The 15,507-nt window shown below is 41.5% G+C and overlaps 1 protein-coding gene across 1 annotated transcript; it reads right to left on the reverse strand.

Moving 5' to 3' along the window:
- Positions 1-681: 681 nt before the first annotated feature.
- Positions 682-14,636, reverse strand: znf292a (zinc finger protein 292a). The gene is made up of 8 exons (XM_073483487.1): positions 14,487-14,636; positions 11,355-11,509; positions 9,662-9,740; positions 9,166-9,301; positions 8,847-9,049; positions 8,374-8,510; positions 7,390-7,531; positions 682-7,244 (listed from the first exon to the last, which is right to left on the reverse strand). The coding sequence occupies exons 1-8, from the start codon at positions 14,634-14,636 to the stop codon at positions 1,113-1,115; spliced, it is 7,134 nt and encodes a 2,377-aa protein (XP_073339588.1). The 3' UTR covers positions 682-1,112.
- Positions 14,637-15,507: the final 871 nt, after the last annotated feature.

Here is a 15,507-nt window from a genome sequence, read left to right on the forward strand (position 1 = left end):
TGCAGCATGCAATCTGCACAGTAACTAGCAACTAAAGTCATCAAATAATAGTAATGTGTAGAATGTACAATATTTGTCTCCAAAATGGAGTGGAGGTATGAAGTAGTAGAAAATGGAAATATTCAAGTAAAGTACAAGTATCTCAAATTGTACTCAAGTACAGTACTTGAGTAAATGAGCAGTTACATTATATCACTGATGATAATATTCAACAGTAGTATTTTAAGTAGTAGTTTATATAATGGTATTAGCTTTGAACCTTCAAATGACTGTAATGTTTAATTTGTATTTGTTTAGTAATCTATGTGGCATGTTTAATATTTATCTATATCTCTCCAGTGTCAATGGATATTCTAATATTGCTCTGACAAAAACAGGGACCTGGTCATGACTTTATTCAGCCCTTTTTAAAAATATTTACTGTCTTTAATTTGCATTCATACCATAGGCTCCTGTTTGGAGTGTATGCTGAAACCTGAATTTCAACTGAAGCTAGACTGCTGGAGAAAGTTACAAAAAGATAGGTGTAATTTTTTGTGAAAAGAAACTTTGCAGACAAGAAGATTAATTTAAGTAATCTTGCTGTCGTGTTTCATCATAAATTTAGCAATGGTATAACATGCTGGCCATTATATGTCTACCTTCTATCCGAAATTGAACACAAAAAGAAAAGGACAATAGTTTACAAAAACCAGTATCATTTTATTGAACACTTTGTGGAAGACATGTAAATATTACAGATAGGTCTACTAGTGTTGAAAAAGGATGAAATAAATACAAACAGAACTTGAAATCCCATAGGGATATATAAAAACATTGTTTTTCTTTAAAAGTCTCCATTTAGCAAAAGAAAAAAAACATCTTCAGTACTAAGCATAAATACAAACATGTTTCTAAAATCTATGCCCTATAGATTACCTGGTTATTATAGCTAACATACATACTTAAAATCATCCAAGACAATATTTCATTAAGTACAAAATAGGCCATATCATCGTTTACTGTGACCATGACTGTTATCAGTTGGAAATCTGATGCATTAACAAACAAACCATTCTGCAGCATAACTTCTCAAATCCTGAGTGAGATTGAGTTGAACACAAAATAGTGGGCTATGATCCGCTATAAAGCCACTTTTTTATTATGACTATGGGCCTCATGTCTTGTAGCTGCTTTAGCAAAAGATCAGCACCGTCTGAAAATGTTTTATCAATGACAATCTTGACATTGTTAGCTGATTTGAGATTCAGGGGATTTCTGAAGTCTACCAGATTTTCACAACCAGTTATTTTGCTTTTCATTGCAGATTTCTGTTTGTGAGTTTGTTGTCTTTTGGACGGCAGTTCAGCACTAGATTTGTCATTTAATTTGCGCTTGGAAGTCTGTGTTGACTCTGAGGTTTCCAAGAACTTAAGAAAAGAGTCCTCAAGTCCTAAAGGCTTGAAAGACCCTGACGTAACCCCGTCGTCACGTTGTTCTTGGGCTGTCGGTGTACCAGGATTTGAGTTCTCTCTGGAACTGTTAACAGTCGTACGATTCCTAAGGGTCTGCATCCTCTCTGGACAAGCTGGTGTAGGATGTGCAGGTTTTCTGGGACGGCCTCTTTTAGTCCCCCCTTCTGTCCCAGTGGAAGCTTGAGATTCTGCACTATCGTCATTGGACAGTTTGCTGTCTTCTTGGCCTATTCGATCCACCAGCTCATCTGTTTTCTCGTCACTGGGCTTTTCGCCTTCTTCTGGCTCGGTCTCCTCAGACGATGAGCTTGACGCCCCCTCTGATTTGTTGGAGTCTTTGAATCTGGCACGCGGGTACTTTTTGCAGAAAATGAACTGGCTCCTCTGGTCTTCAATGTATCTTTCTGTGAGGCCATGAGTGGTGTAATGCTTAAATATACTTCTCTCAGCCCGCTCCACTGCATCACAGCCTATTATCATGCATGGGTACTGCAGGGTGGACTTCTTGGTGCACATGGCTGATGCCTCCTCGTGGGATTTTAGTGTAGGCTTTCCAAAACTAGTCCAGTGTTCAATGGACTTCCCATCTTTCTTTTTAGTGTTTTTCTTCTTCATTTTGAATTTACTTTCCACATTCTCTTTCCCATTAGTAACAGCCACGAACAGCCCTACTGATTTAGTCCGTCTTCCGTCACTTGTTTTAGGGTCATAAACGTATTCATGCTTTTTTATCAGGTGACGCAGGAGGTTCGATTTTGTAGTGTAAACACGGTCGCATCCATCATACTCACACTTAAAAGTTGGATCAACTGAGCCGCTCTCAGAGATGGCGATTTCCTTGTGGAAATTCTTAATGTGCTCGATGTACTTTTCCACGTTGTTGAAGGGGAGCGCGCACTCTGGCCGATCACAGTTGAAAGTCCCTATGGTCATACTGGCCATCATTGCGGTGGCTTTGTCACGGCTAAACTTGTGAAGTAAGAGGTAATGCTGCACTAACCTTGTGATTCCCATGAACACCCTTGAGCAGTCTTTCACTTGACACCTGACCTCATGATCTTTGCTTATACTCTGAATGCTCTCCTGTACAGGTTTAACAGGAGTCTTTTCAGGCTCAGGTTCAGGTTTACTGGGGGGCAGGGCTGCCTGATGCATGGCCCTGTAATGAAGGATCAAATTGTGCTGGATGGTGAATGCGGCAGTGCACCCTTCATGAACACAGCGATATGGTCTATATGGACTGTAGGCGTCTGTTTCACACATTTTGAGACTCAACCTTTTCTGAGATTTGTCTTTCTTATGGAGCTCATCCTTCGTTGGTGTGTTTTTGGAGCTGCTAGGTTTCTCTGGGGAGGATGAAGCAGATGCAGAAGCGGGGCTGGACTTTGGCTCTTTGACTTTGCTTAATGATGCATCTGACCGTCCTTGCTGCTCTATTGCTTTGCCAACCGGACTGAGATTCTCTTGTATTTCTGTTTTTTTATTTCTGGATTTGAGTTTCACATCTGGACTCTTATTTACAACGGCCACTTTAGGCCGCTCTGGGGTTTTATCATGATCTGATGGTGCCAACTCACCAAATGACCTATCAGTCAAATAGCTGGGAGGTGATGGTAGTTGTGTAACAGTTGATGCGTCAGGAATGAAGCCCTGTGTAACTGAATCTCCTGGTGAGGTGATCTGAGGAACCTCTGGATTGTTCTCATTGTCTGTCTGAGGTGCAATTGCAATGTCAAGCGGTTCTTGTTTTATAGAAGTTAACACCATGGCAGATTGTGTTGTGTGACTGCTGTTGGCATCAGTGGGTGCACGGCTAACAGGCGTATTATCTTTGTTAAGCCTAAATGCACGCCTGTTTCGAGCACTGATCCTTAGCTTCTGAATCTCTGCCTTTGACAATCGATGCACTTTTTCATAGTGAATTCTCAAACCTGTCGTTCTTGTGAATGTTTTGGGGCAAATCTGACAAGGATATGGAGACAGTTTGGATGGGGTTCTTTTAAGTTCTTCTATCATCTCATTAGAGTAATCGTGCATTTTAGTCAAGTGTCTGAATAATGCCTCCTTTGTCATGAATGAGTATTCACAGTCATCCTGGTCACATTTAAAAGGTTTGGGTACCTTTTCAGAGGGCTTGTCATCACTTTTACTCAGTAATTTACTTTTTTCAATCTCAGGGGCTGGAACACAATGACTGACATTTTGCTCTAACGAAAGAGCGCTCCGCATCTTCTCTTGTGCAGCCTCAATCAAATCAAGCCTTTGAAAGGCATGTGAGATTTCCATCAAGTGATCCTCCTGATAAGGTACAGCGAGGGCTGGATTAGCCAACTCTACTGCCTTGTCTTGCTGGTTTTCAGGGGTAATGGACATTGAGTTTGAAAAGTCCATTATATTTGTATTTTGGGGCTCTTGTTTCAACACCATGGGTGAAGTCAAAGTGGTCAAGCTACAAGATTCCTGTGAGAAATCACCATTTGACATGTTGAATACTCCAACGTTATTGTCAGGGACATGGGGGTCATTAAGAAAATCAAGAAAAGATGTTGGCAGGTCAGCCGTTAGGTCTATTTCATCTACAGGCCTGCACTGTGAGCGTTTCGACAAGTGACCCCCAAGAGACTTGGTGCTTGTGAACTCTCTGAAGCATCTCCTGCAGATGACCTTGCCATCTTTAATGATGGCTGGCCATTTGGTTCGCTTGCTCAGCCTGCTGCGTTTTCCTTTCTGCATTTCAGGGTCACTAGCCTTTTCCTCTACGGCGTCAGCCTCACAGTCAGCATTCGGACAGCCCTCTTCATAAGGAAAGTCTGTCTGAGTGACACTTGGTGGACTGAGCATGCCATCAACAGAGTTGTCCATAGGCTCATAACCAGGAGTGGACATATTCTCTCTTTTAATGATGTCGTGTGAAGGTTTTAATGCAATCTGGGCTTCTGGGGTCAGACATTTAATGGGAATATCAACTGATGAGCCTTGAGTATGACAGGAGTTTTCTCGCTGATCATATGGAGTGTGGTAACCTCCTTCAGGGAGGCTGTCAATTGTTGACAGACTGTTTCCATTATCCAACTGACTTGTCATACTTGGACTAATTTTTCTCACATCTACAGTATCTCCACTGCCCTCTGGATGCATTAGTCCATACTGATGCCCTCCATTATGTATTTGCCCTCCGTTGTCAAGCATCAGAGAGCTTGACACATACTGGGACATCAAACTTGAATCTGAAGGAGCGTGTGACGTAGTGGGACCATGCATAGCTGCCATCGAATGATCTCTGTCAGATGGGACAGACGCCGTGGTTTGATAAGGGTCTGCCTGCCATTGAGGATAGCTGCGAGATGGGTACTCATTCATGTTGAAGGCTTCTGGATAGCAGTTATTTACTGGAGGTGAAGACCATGACTGGGACACGTCTGACTGCATCATTCCGCTGGGATTATTTGGGCTTCCCCATGAAGGGTAGTGTGTGGGGTTCACCATTGGCGTGATAGGCACAGGCTCCATTGATCCAGGATAACACTGGGCAGGTGAGGTCGAACATCCCGTTTGGTAATCCATTTGCTGCATCCCCTGTTTGTTGCATAGTACTCCAGGCTGATTTGACTGCCTGTTCCACACATTCTGAGACGGACTGGGTGAAGCTGGCCCACTTGGTGCCTTTTTTGCTGTAATTTTGGCCACTTTGTTATATTTCTTTGCCAATTTCCAGTCTTCAAATATTTCAGGGTGTTGCTTCTTCACATGCCTAGACAGACTTTTGTTTGTACTGTACGCCCTAGTACAGTCACTATATGGGCAGCAATGCAGATTCTCTTCGTTTCCAGCAGTTACAGCAGGCGTGCTGGAAGGATATCCTTGCAGCGAAGAGGGAATTTCTGTCTTGATTTGACTTGGAGAAATTATTTGTGTAATCGCTTTGGGAGTTTCATTGCCTTGGACGTTATCAAGAACCTCTCCCTGTTGACCTGCCACAGGATTTGTGTCACTGGGTACAGGATATACTGGAGGGATTTCACCTTGCCCGACCACATTCGGGGGAGCGTGAGGAGCCTCAGGTGCTGGTGTCACATCAGCTGGTGCTGGAGTGGGGTTTGTCAGAGGAGTATAGCATTGCTCTGGTTCTTGTATTTCAAGCTCTCCTGCAGAATTCAGCATGCTTTCAATCGAGTGTTTCACTCTCACAGGAACAGCATCTTTAGCAACCTCTGGTAATGTGCTTGGTGATGTGTTTGCCTTGGACGCCTCCATCATATATGCATCTGTATCAATCATTTCAAGGCTCGGGGTGCTCTCCAATGGTGGTTGTACTTTTGGAGTGACAGGAGGGTTTTGGTTTGTGATGGGCAAACTCTTTACTGCATCATTTGTACTATGATTCTCTTGGTGAGACAGGAATTGAGACTGTGAGTAGAATATTTTGCCACAATTATCAGTTTGGCAGGTGTAGGTAAGGTAATGCTGAGCCTCATGATCATACAACAAGTAGGCCTCACTGAAAACTTGGCCACAGTTAGGGAACATGCACTGGGCCTTAAATTCAGGATGTGTTTTTCTATGCATGAGAAGCTCAGAATTGGAGTTAAAGTTGGCCTTGCAATCCAACTGTATGCAGATGTATGGTTTGCTGCCACAATGCATCTGCAAATGATCATTAAGATGTCTTACGTTAACAAACTGCCGTCTGCAGTACTGACACACCACCTTCTGTTTTTGTATCTCTAAAAACCTCATGGCCTCTTCGTCATCCTTATGAGATCTGACATGAGCCATGAGGTTTCGGAAAAATTTGAAAGCCTTGGAACAGTTTTTGACGGGACAGAAACAGTCTTGACTTATGTGTGTGTCAGATGTAGTTTGTTCTATCTTAACAGGAGAGGCCAATTGTTCGCCAATTTGGGGTTCAATCTTAACGGGACTAATGCTCATCTTGGCAGCAACTTTTGTATTTTTTGATGGACTTTTAGGCGACTGAGGTGGTTTGGTTACCTTCCTAGCAGCTTTCATTGCAGCTAGTCTCTCCTTGCAAGATTGCTTTACATGTGATGCTACATGTGGCTCTAAAACCTCCCTACTTTCAAAACTGTCAGCACAAATAGGACAAAGATACACTCCATCTTTGAAATGCTTCTGTGCGTGGCGAACTATTCTGTGACCCAGGAACTCCTTGTCGCACAAAACACAATACTGCATGTAGGCTCGCCAATTTCTGAACCGAGCAGACACAAAACCTTGCTCCCGAAGTTTTTTAGCCTCTCTGTTTTTTTCTCTTTCATCTGTGATTTCATTGAGTTCATTTGTAGTGGTTAACAGAAAATCCTCCAGGTCTCTGTATTCAGGGAGTTTTCCAAGTGCACTTTCCACCTCCTGTTCGTCTGTGTCATTGAGTGTGTCAATAGATGACACAATAGCTGCCTCCTCGCCCATCAGTGCCAAGCAGTTGCGTTTCAGTGTTTTCCAGTCCCAGAACTCTGGATCAAAAGGCCACTGTGTCTTCAAGGCCAGCAGTAACTCGCAGCGTAAAGAATTGGGCACTGGTAGGCTTCCGTCCTCCTCGGGCTTTTGGTCAGGTTCGTTGTACAGTGACTCCACAGCATAATACGAGTCAATGGTAGGCTGGAGGAGGAACTCTGTCAGCTGGCATGCACGCTTAACTTCTAGATCAGTTGGCAAGAGGCAGGAAATAGTCTTGCAGATGGTAGACTTGCTATCCTTGTGGTCACTGGTGGTCATTTTCAGAGCTTGAATGCACATTTCCACGCACACTGGAAGCCCCACCTCTCCAACCTACAGAAATAAACAAACATAAATGCCAAAGACTTGACTTTAAGATCCCTTTAACAGATGCAGTATCCTAAGAGTCTGAGTCATTCTTTGTGTGAATGGTTATGAGCAATTGTTCTGCCACAAATCTGTGGACTATTTTTCTTACCTCATTTTGGATTACTTTGATTAGAAACAGAATATGACAGACGCTTCTACAGAGGAGAGCCATCTCTTTGCTGTGTCCAAGAAATGCATCAGCTGACGACTCTAAACGCATGAGTAACTTACTCCAGAACAGTGTGAGTTCCCTGGAAAACATCACAAACACAACTGTTAAAAAAAAACTCACCAATATTTTTATTACTGTTAAATCATTGAATACCCATCACATTATAATATGTCTTGCTTTGTCGGAACAGCAGTCCAAAGACCAAAAAACACTCATCTTAAAGCCTTTTCACATCAAGCATAGATTTTTGTCCAAAAAAATCAGGGCTAAAAATGGTAGACGGCACCACAGATAATTTGCACCGGACCTGGTGTGCCTTGTTGTCATGCAGAAAAATCATACACGGATTTTCTGTATGACAACTAGGCACCACATTTTCGCATCCAATGGTGTGAAACTGCTTTCACTATAATATGAGACAAGGAGAAGCAGCTAATTCACACATCTGACAACTTGGAACCATCAAATATTTGATACGTTGTCTTAAAGAAACGATGTAAATGATAAATCAATTATCAAAGCAGTTTAGAAATAAGTAAAGTGACTGATTGTTGCAGTTTTATTTGTACACATATTCCGATTACACAAATTAAAGATGTACTTGCACAGTTTTAAGTAGACCGTTGCTGTTGCGGTTATGGCTTGTAGAGAGCAAACCATTTATACTCATTCATTCACAGTCGGTCTACAGTCCCTCAAGTATTAAGCTATTAGGAGACATGAACCTTCAAACACACACACACTCAGAGTCAGCATCTGCAACACTGCTCAACAGTGACGGTATCTCTGCGAACTTTGTGTTTATTGCAGAGATTGCTTCACCCAATTGCATAATTAATCATTTCCATGACCACTGTATTCCTGAGGGTAATTTTTCAAGTGTTTTAAGAGTATTTATCTGACACAAACAGCAACACTCACCAGGCACAATAAACATCTCCTTGGAGAAGCTGTCGCTTGAGAAAGGCAGAGCACAGGGAGAGAGCTCCTTTCTCATCTCCCTCTGACTCAAGGTTGCAGATCATTTCAAGAGCATCTTTACAGTCTATTGACGCAATCTATTATGGAGAGAGAGATAGAGAGAAATAAAGCCACAGTCAATTTAAATGAAATTAAATAACTATCTGACACACTGTTCGGACCTTTTTATTGTTAAAAACTCAAATAAGTAATGAGTGACTAATGGGTTTTGCCGTTAGATTCAATTTCAGTTCATTTTCAGTCCGATAGTCTATTTGTTTAATATAAAAACACCTTCAAACATATTTTTTTTCTATTTCCTGTCGTATTATTGGGTAATTTGCAGGGTTAAAGATGTAAGAACTGTAATAGGTACATTATCAAGTGTTAGATGTGATGACTTTGTGTGCACTTGGCACTCTGTCATTTCTTACCTCTTCCATTAGCTGCTCCTGACTTTTTGTCATGCAGATGCAAACCAAGTAGGTTTGTTTGAAGTTTCCTTTTCCTTCATATCCCGGATACTCTGAGCATATCTTTGCAAGGACAGCAGCTTTATCGACATTGTCCACTTTGATTAGGTGCTTTATTCTCATGTTCAGAAGTGTGGGACCTTCCAACTCAAGAAACTCGTGAACTAAGGAACAAAAAGGAGAAGACAGAGACAAAAGATAAGAAACTGCATACACACACTGAATAATTATAATCTCATGCAGTTACAACTATACAAGTTAGGAACAAGTGAGAACTAACCTTGCTCAGTTTGCGGGATTTGATTGGACATGATGCTGCTTAGTGTGGTGTTGGACCAAACGCCATCCTCCTGTGCCAGAACTGAGAGCAGGCAAAGCTGTGTGCTCCCACTTTCTTGCAAAAGGCTGTGTGCCAACTGCAACAGAAGATAAATAAATATGTAGTAAATAAATTACTAAAACCTCAATGTGTCATGCTTTTAATGTTAATAGTCATTTACAGTCAAGAGTCTAAAGTAATTGTTATAACAATTGTTATGTTACTTGAAGGAATTTGTGTCACCATTCAATGGTTTACATTTCTCAAAAAAGCAGCAATTAACAGAGCATTACCTAAAATGAACCTACAGATCCAAACATTTAGCTCATTTATTTTCATTACGTTACAACAATGAGCCGAACCAAATGCATTCTAACAACTAAAACAGCTTTTCTTTGCTTATCGCTGCAGAGATAAGCCTCAGAAAAAGTCTCCTAACAGCACGGGGGATACTGACCTTCATGGAGGACTGAAACTCCTCCCATAAGGCACCAGGGACATGCTGGGGCAGTAAGAGCAGCAGCTCCGCACAGCTCCTGCGAATCCAACACAGTCATTTGTTAAAGCCACATTTAGGTCAAGGATGTGTACACGCTACACAAAATAAGGGGAGCATGAAATGTGCTGCTGTGAAGCCAGAGTGGGATTTTTGAATATAGTAAAGACAGAGGTGTAAATCAGAAGCTGATTTAGTCACTGTTGTTTTTTTATATGTAAAGACAAAAGCTCAGAATAGCTAGATCAGTAACTGTGATCAATAATTAATTAAATTACATCCTTGACAGTGATAACTGTTGCCTCTGATTCCCTTCATTTTGTGTATGCACTGCACCTCCGCGTGCAGCTCATCCCAAATATGTCGAAGCTCCCCAAGAGGTAGCCTACATTTCTGTTCTGTATTACAGCCTCGAGGACTTTGCCTCCACAACTGCTTCAAGAGCACATTGTGCGAATAGCTGAAGTGCTCCTGAATACTGTTTGCAGCATATTTCCAAACTTTTCATATCTAAATTTCCTCTGGGATTTGGATGTGGTTTTTTTTTTTTTATTCTTATTGTCAAATATTGTGCATCTTTCATGTAATATCTAAAGGGATCACTGTCAGCCAAACCGAACGACACCAGTGGGACAGTAGAGCAAACTTTGCAAAAGCAAACCTGTAACCCTCTCTTTGCCACTTCAACTAATACAGGAAAGCTTAGACTTAAACTGGACGTTTGCCAATTTTAAATAGATGCAACTGAACAATGGTAAACTTATCTCTCTTATTTTGCTTGCACCCAGAGCCCCCGATAAATGATGCAAAAAGCGGCACATTGTGTATTTTAGGGCTGTTTTATCAACTACAGATTGTACTTCTGCATTTTTTCAAGCCTACATCCACGGACACAAAAATTACAGTCGGATCGAGAGAGAGAGACACTTGAGTGAGGGGGTCCCACTAAACTCTGATCAAACTGTGTACACTAGGCAGCCCTGATAAGCTATAAACTCAGAATCTGTTACTACACTGTCTATTTCTCGTCAAAAATGTTTTCAATAACATATTTTATCATACTTTTTATCTGCAATAAAGAAAGATTGAGAAAGTGGCCTCAGTATCGCCTCTTGTTTTGTTAAAACGAATGCTGAAGAATCTCTGACTGTAAAACGTGGCAGTGCTGATCAAATATGAACCCAATCCTGTTTGTTGTTTATTTCTCAACTATGTGTTTTCAGGAATCCACCTTGCTGTTTCCTGTTTCAAAACCAACACCAAGCCAAAGCCAATAACCGCCCTTGAAGTGTGCCACACATCACTCTCAGTGCCTTCTGGTTATTGTACGTTGTGTTTTTTCTTTTGAGCAAAAGGGAACACTATAGCTCTTTTCCTGTGTTTTATCTGATCATGTTGCACCAATTGCAAACATATCTACACTTTTCTACTGCATTGACAGCCCAGTTTTATGCAAGGGCCATCTTTCCAGCGGTGAAATTCTTCTTTAGTTTAAGCATTATATTTCTGTCATTTTTGTGTAACATTAATACAAGTCGAGTTAATAATAAAGACACCGTTTGAAAAAATTTTAATATATGGGCCTATGTATAATATTCAATAATGAATTTTACAGGACTTTGAGAGATCTTCTCTGCAGTGTGTTTCTACTCACAGTGCTAACTTTTCAAGTAGGAGTGGCGCGTTTTCACATTCGGAGGAGAGACAGGAGGCGGCCTTAGCAAAGCTGAGGATGGCCACAGTGTAGACCTCCAGCAAAGGCAGTGGATCCTCGTCAGTTTTCCAACGGCCAGCATGTTCCACAAGGACCTGGAAAACATTAAAAGGTTACAATAAGAATTAACTCACTCTCAGACTGATTTATTTTAAGGCAGACAAAGTTGAGCTGATGCTAAAAATGACAGACTGCTGTGGAAAAAATAAAAATCTAAGATTTAATCACTGATATCTAGTCTTTCATTAAGCAAAAATGAAAAAAAATGTTTCTAGCCTCTCAAACTTGAGGATTCGCTGCTTTTCTCTAATTTAAATAAATGTAAGTTGAATTTTGGGTTTTAGGGCAACTGTCTGGATAAAACAACCAATTTGGAGACATCAGCCTCGACACTGGGAGACTGCAATAGGTCGTTAATATAGAGCGGCACGATATGTAGTTTCAGCATCAATATCGCAATATGTGCATGCGCAACAGGCTGTCTGTGTCAAGTAAGACAAATTAACTCAAGTACTTAATGCTAAAAACTTTTTTGCTGCTTGGCACAAAACTAAAACTCGCATGTTTCTCATTTTCCATGACTAATCTACAAGAGAAGTCAGTCTTATATTGCATACTGAGTTTGTTGCTTGTGAGCTTGTGCATTCTGGTTGTTTGAAATGTTTTAATGCACTCCCTTTGTTAAATCACCCATCATTACTGAATAATTCTTTCCAAATAGAGCTATTAAAGGAAATTTAGATATTTTTTCATATTACAATACAAACCGCAGAAAACCAAACTACTGCAACGTCAGTTTTTTCCCAATATCGTGCAGCCGTAACTTTGTATTTATAGACCCGAAAATAACTGATAGATTAATCGATAATGAAAATGATAATGTCGCCTTTATCGATAATATAAGCCGAGCAAATTTTGATCATGGTAGCAAAAAGACCAAATATAGACTTTGTCATCATAGAGGCTATAGAGAGGTGGAGTCACGCCCCTTCCGCTGGACAACCAGGGGGCCTTATTTTAGAAAAAAAATATGTATGGTAGTGACATTTTTTGATTCAGTTTGCATTGTGTCATGAATTACACATCATTTGCATACTCGTTATACAAGTTTTTCTCTTTTAACACTCATCAAAACCTGTTAGAGTTGGTCCCGTGTATTAGTAAGCTCACAAAACTGACTAACTTATCTTTGGCAAAGCTGCAGCTGTCAGTATGACCAGATTTATTCTGATTTTATACCTTTTCTAACACTTTTTTTCTGAGCTGAGGTGACGGCCATGTTGGTGTTGGTGACGTATAATGAGCGAGACGAGGTAGCTCACTGAGCAATTATACACAAAACTATATTTTACTATCTTTGCAACAAACTGACAACAAACTACAAAAATAATTGCAATATAATAGATGCAAGTTGAGAAAGTCATTTCTCAACTTGCATCTATTATATTGCAATTTCTTTTTTTTTTTAATTGACCAACATCATATGTGTACTTCATGGCACAATTCAAACAGGATTATAAATCACAAATTAAAAGTAGAATATTTTTCCGAAATAAGGTCCAATGGGGAAAACTACACTAGGGGCGGGACTTTTCCTCTATAAAGAAAATCAAACATGTTTAGTGAGAAAAAGAGATTTTTATTCCTGCGTACTAGGACTGAAAGATGTGATAGTAATTTAGCATGCATTTATACAGTGAAACTTTAAGCTTTCTGGGTGCTCCACAGTTAATCTTTTTCAGCGAAGAAAGAAAAATCTCATCAAGGATGAGAAAAATAAATTTGTATAAATATTAACCATGTTATTACACACTGATTACAAAATTCAGTCAAGATGTGGACACCAAACAAAGCACCAAAGTTATGCAGCTCTGTACAAAAAAAAGAAAGAAAGAAAGAGAAAAAAAAAAGAAAGCTCCCTCTTTTTTTCTTTTCACTCAGCTCAAGTGACGCCTAACCTTCATCTCTGAAAAGTCCCTCCATTTCTTCCACACACACACAATGTTCACGCAGATCCATTTCACCCCGAGTGACTTTTATTATTCCTGCAGTTATTTTCTGATGAGATAAATCTCCATCAGGACTTCATCTGCACACAACCACAGCATTCAGTCCGAGGCTCGTCCCATTTTTTCCCCCCACAAATAACTTTAAAGTTGAATGAATCGCTCTCAGCCGTGAGATAAACACAAACCAACAACTCGCACTGTAATTTGGTGCAATCATCGCGGTGTGAGACTGATATCAGGTAAAAACGGAGACCTCGCGTGAAATTTACGTGGTCAGGGCACATTAATGAGGAGGATGTGTAATGGAGTCAGTGACCACTGCTGCCACACTTTCCCTTTTTTAAATCTCAGCCAGCTGCAGACAGATCGCTTGTTGTAACATTGACATCAATTCAACATCTTTTCGCCGCCGCTGACTATGTGGCTGTAATAAACATCTCCGCTGATGATGTGGTGAGCTGGATTAATTAGTGCACAAGGCCTGGGCTAGCACCTTGGAAAAATCATTGATCTTTCCGTTACGATAGAGCAGCTTCACAAAAGTAACCCCTTTTTACACCAAGCTAAAACTTAAACCAGCATGGAGATGCAGTGTTATAACGTCTGAATTGTATTTTCTACGAGGGGCACAACCATATAATTCAGTGGCTATCAATGCAATCGCTCTGTAAAATCTCGCTAACGTAGCTATCCATTTTTTGCACAGCATGACCACTGCACAGGACAGGGGGACCCTGCATAACAGCTAGCAACATCCATCTGCTATTAGCTATCTGGCCTGGAAAATACGAGTAACACAAGCACGGCGCGCGCACATTTGCGTGACTTCTCCCCGCGTGGTTAGTCAGACTTTGCACATAAGTGCATGCCAGAGGCAAACATCATTGTGGGAAAGGCTGAAAACCACGGAGGAGTTTTTTTCCCCATCTTGAAATGCCAGGCAGCTAGCTAGGCAGCTAGCTCCTTAGCTACATTGTTGTAGCAAACGTAGACGCGCATCCTCGGCCAGGAAGCCAGAGGGGCTGCAGGCTGCCCGGGATGAGCAGCAGGAGGACGGGCTAACCTGGCAAAACTCCTGGCAGAAATGCAGCGAGGCTTCCAACGGAGACTGCGAGCTCTCTTTCAAAGCTGTGGTCAAACCCTGGAACCGCTCTCGGAGCTCCTCGATAGCTTTCCGTGTGTCATATTCCTTCTCTGTCTCCCCCTCCGCCATCTTCACAACAATCACGACCGCGTACGCACAGATGTTACGCTGCCAGACTCGCACCCGCACGCGCACGCAGGGGGGTGGGGAAGGGTGAGCACACCGTGTGCTCCACACACACACACACACACACACACACACACACCCCTGATGTCAACAAAGCATCCATGACCTTACAGTGACAGAAAATCACACTCCGCATACAGGGCTGGACGTGAGATGTTTGCTTCATGAGCTGATCGCAGGATGGCTGGATGTCCCCTGAACACACCATCCATCCACAGATACTGCAGGTCAGACATGACCTCCAGGCAGCAGACATGTGACTCAAGTCATTTGGTCCAAGTATCAAGCTGGTTCCCAGTCATTTTTGTCTTGTGCAGGTCAGGTCTACTCCAGTCCTTAGTTAAAGGATAAGCTCACCCAAAAATGAAAATTCAGCCATTTTCCTCTCACCCCCATGCCAGTGGAAAGCAGTGGCGGACAGAGTACTGAACATCTGTACTCAAGCAGGCTACCAGAACAGTTACATTACTGAAATATTACTCAGTTACAAGTAAAACTACTGGTTTTGAAAGAAAGAAAGAAAGAAAGAAAGAAAGAAAGAAAACCTCCATGCAGCTCGTCCAGCGAAATCCAAGTCCCTGAAAGCCCCAAGATCCACAATTGATTTGAAAAGCTGAAATCTTCACCGCAGCTGCTGAGTTAAAAGCACACACCTCATCTGAAGTGAGTGCACCCTGCGTCAAAGGTGATAATAACATCTTTTCAAACCAATTTGAGATCTTATCTCTGCTGTATTTCCACAAGATGAGATTTTCCTGTCCTTCTTGTTCCTCCACACGGCTCAGAGTACATGTCATCTCCAGCATCATCCCTA

The sequence above is a fragment of the Pagrus major genome, chromosome 16, assembly GCF_040436345.1.
Source record: "Pagrus major chromosome 16, Pma_NU_1.0".
Classification (NCBI taxonomy): Eukaryota; Metazoa; Chordata; class Actinopteri; order Spariformes; family Sparidae; genus Pagrus; species Pagrus major.

What these genes read in the sequence shown, in the direction of transcription:
- znf292a (XM_073483487.1), bottom strand. Translation starts at nt 14,636, where the DNA reads ATGGCGGAGGGGGAGACAGAGAAGGAATATGACACACGGAAAGCTATC. An exon ending in CTACTTGAAAAGTTAGCACT is followed by an intron (nt 9,741 to 11,354) that starts GTGAGTAGAAAC and finishes TTGGATTCGCAG; the next exon opens with GAGCTGTGCGGAGCTGCTGC. An exon ending in AGTTTCAGTCCTCCATGAAG is followed by an intron (nt 9,302 to 9,661) that starts GTCAGTATCCCC and finishes CTTCTGTTGCAG; the next exon opens with TTGGCACACAGCCTTTTGCA.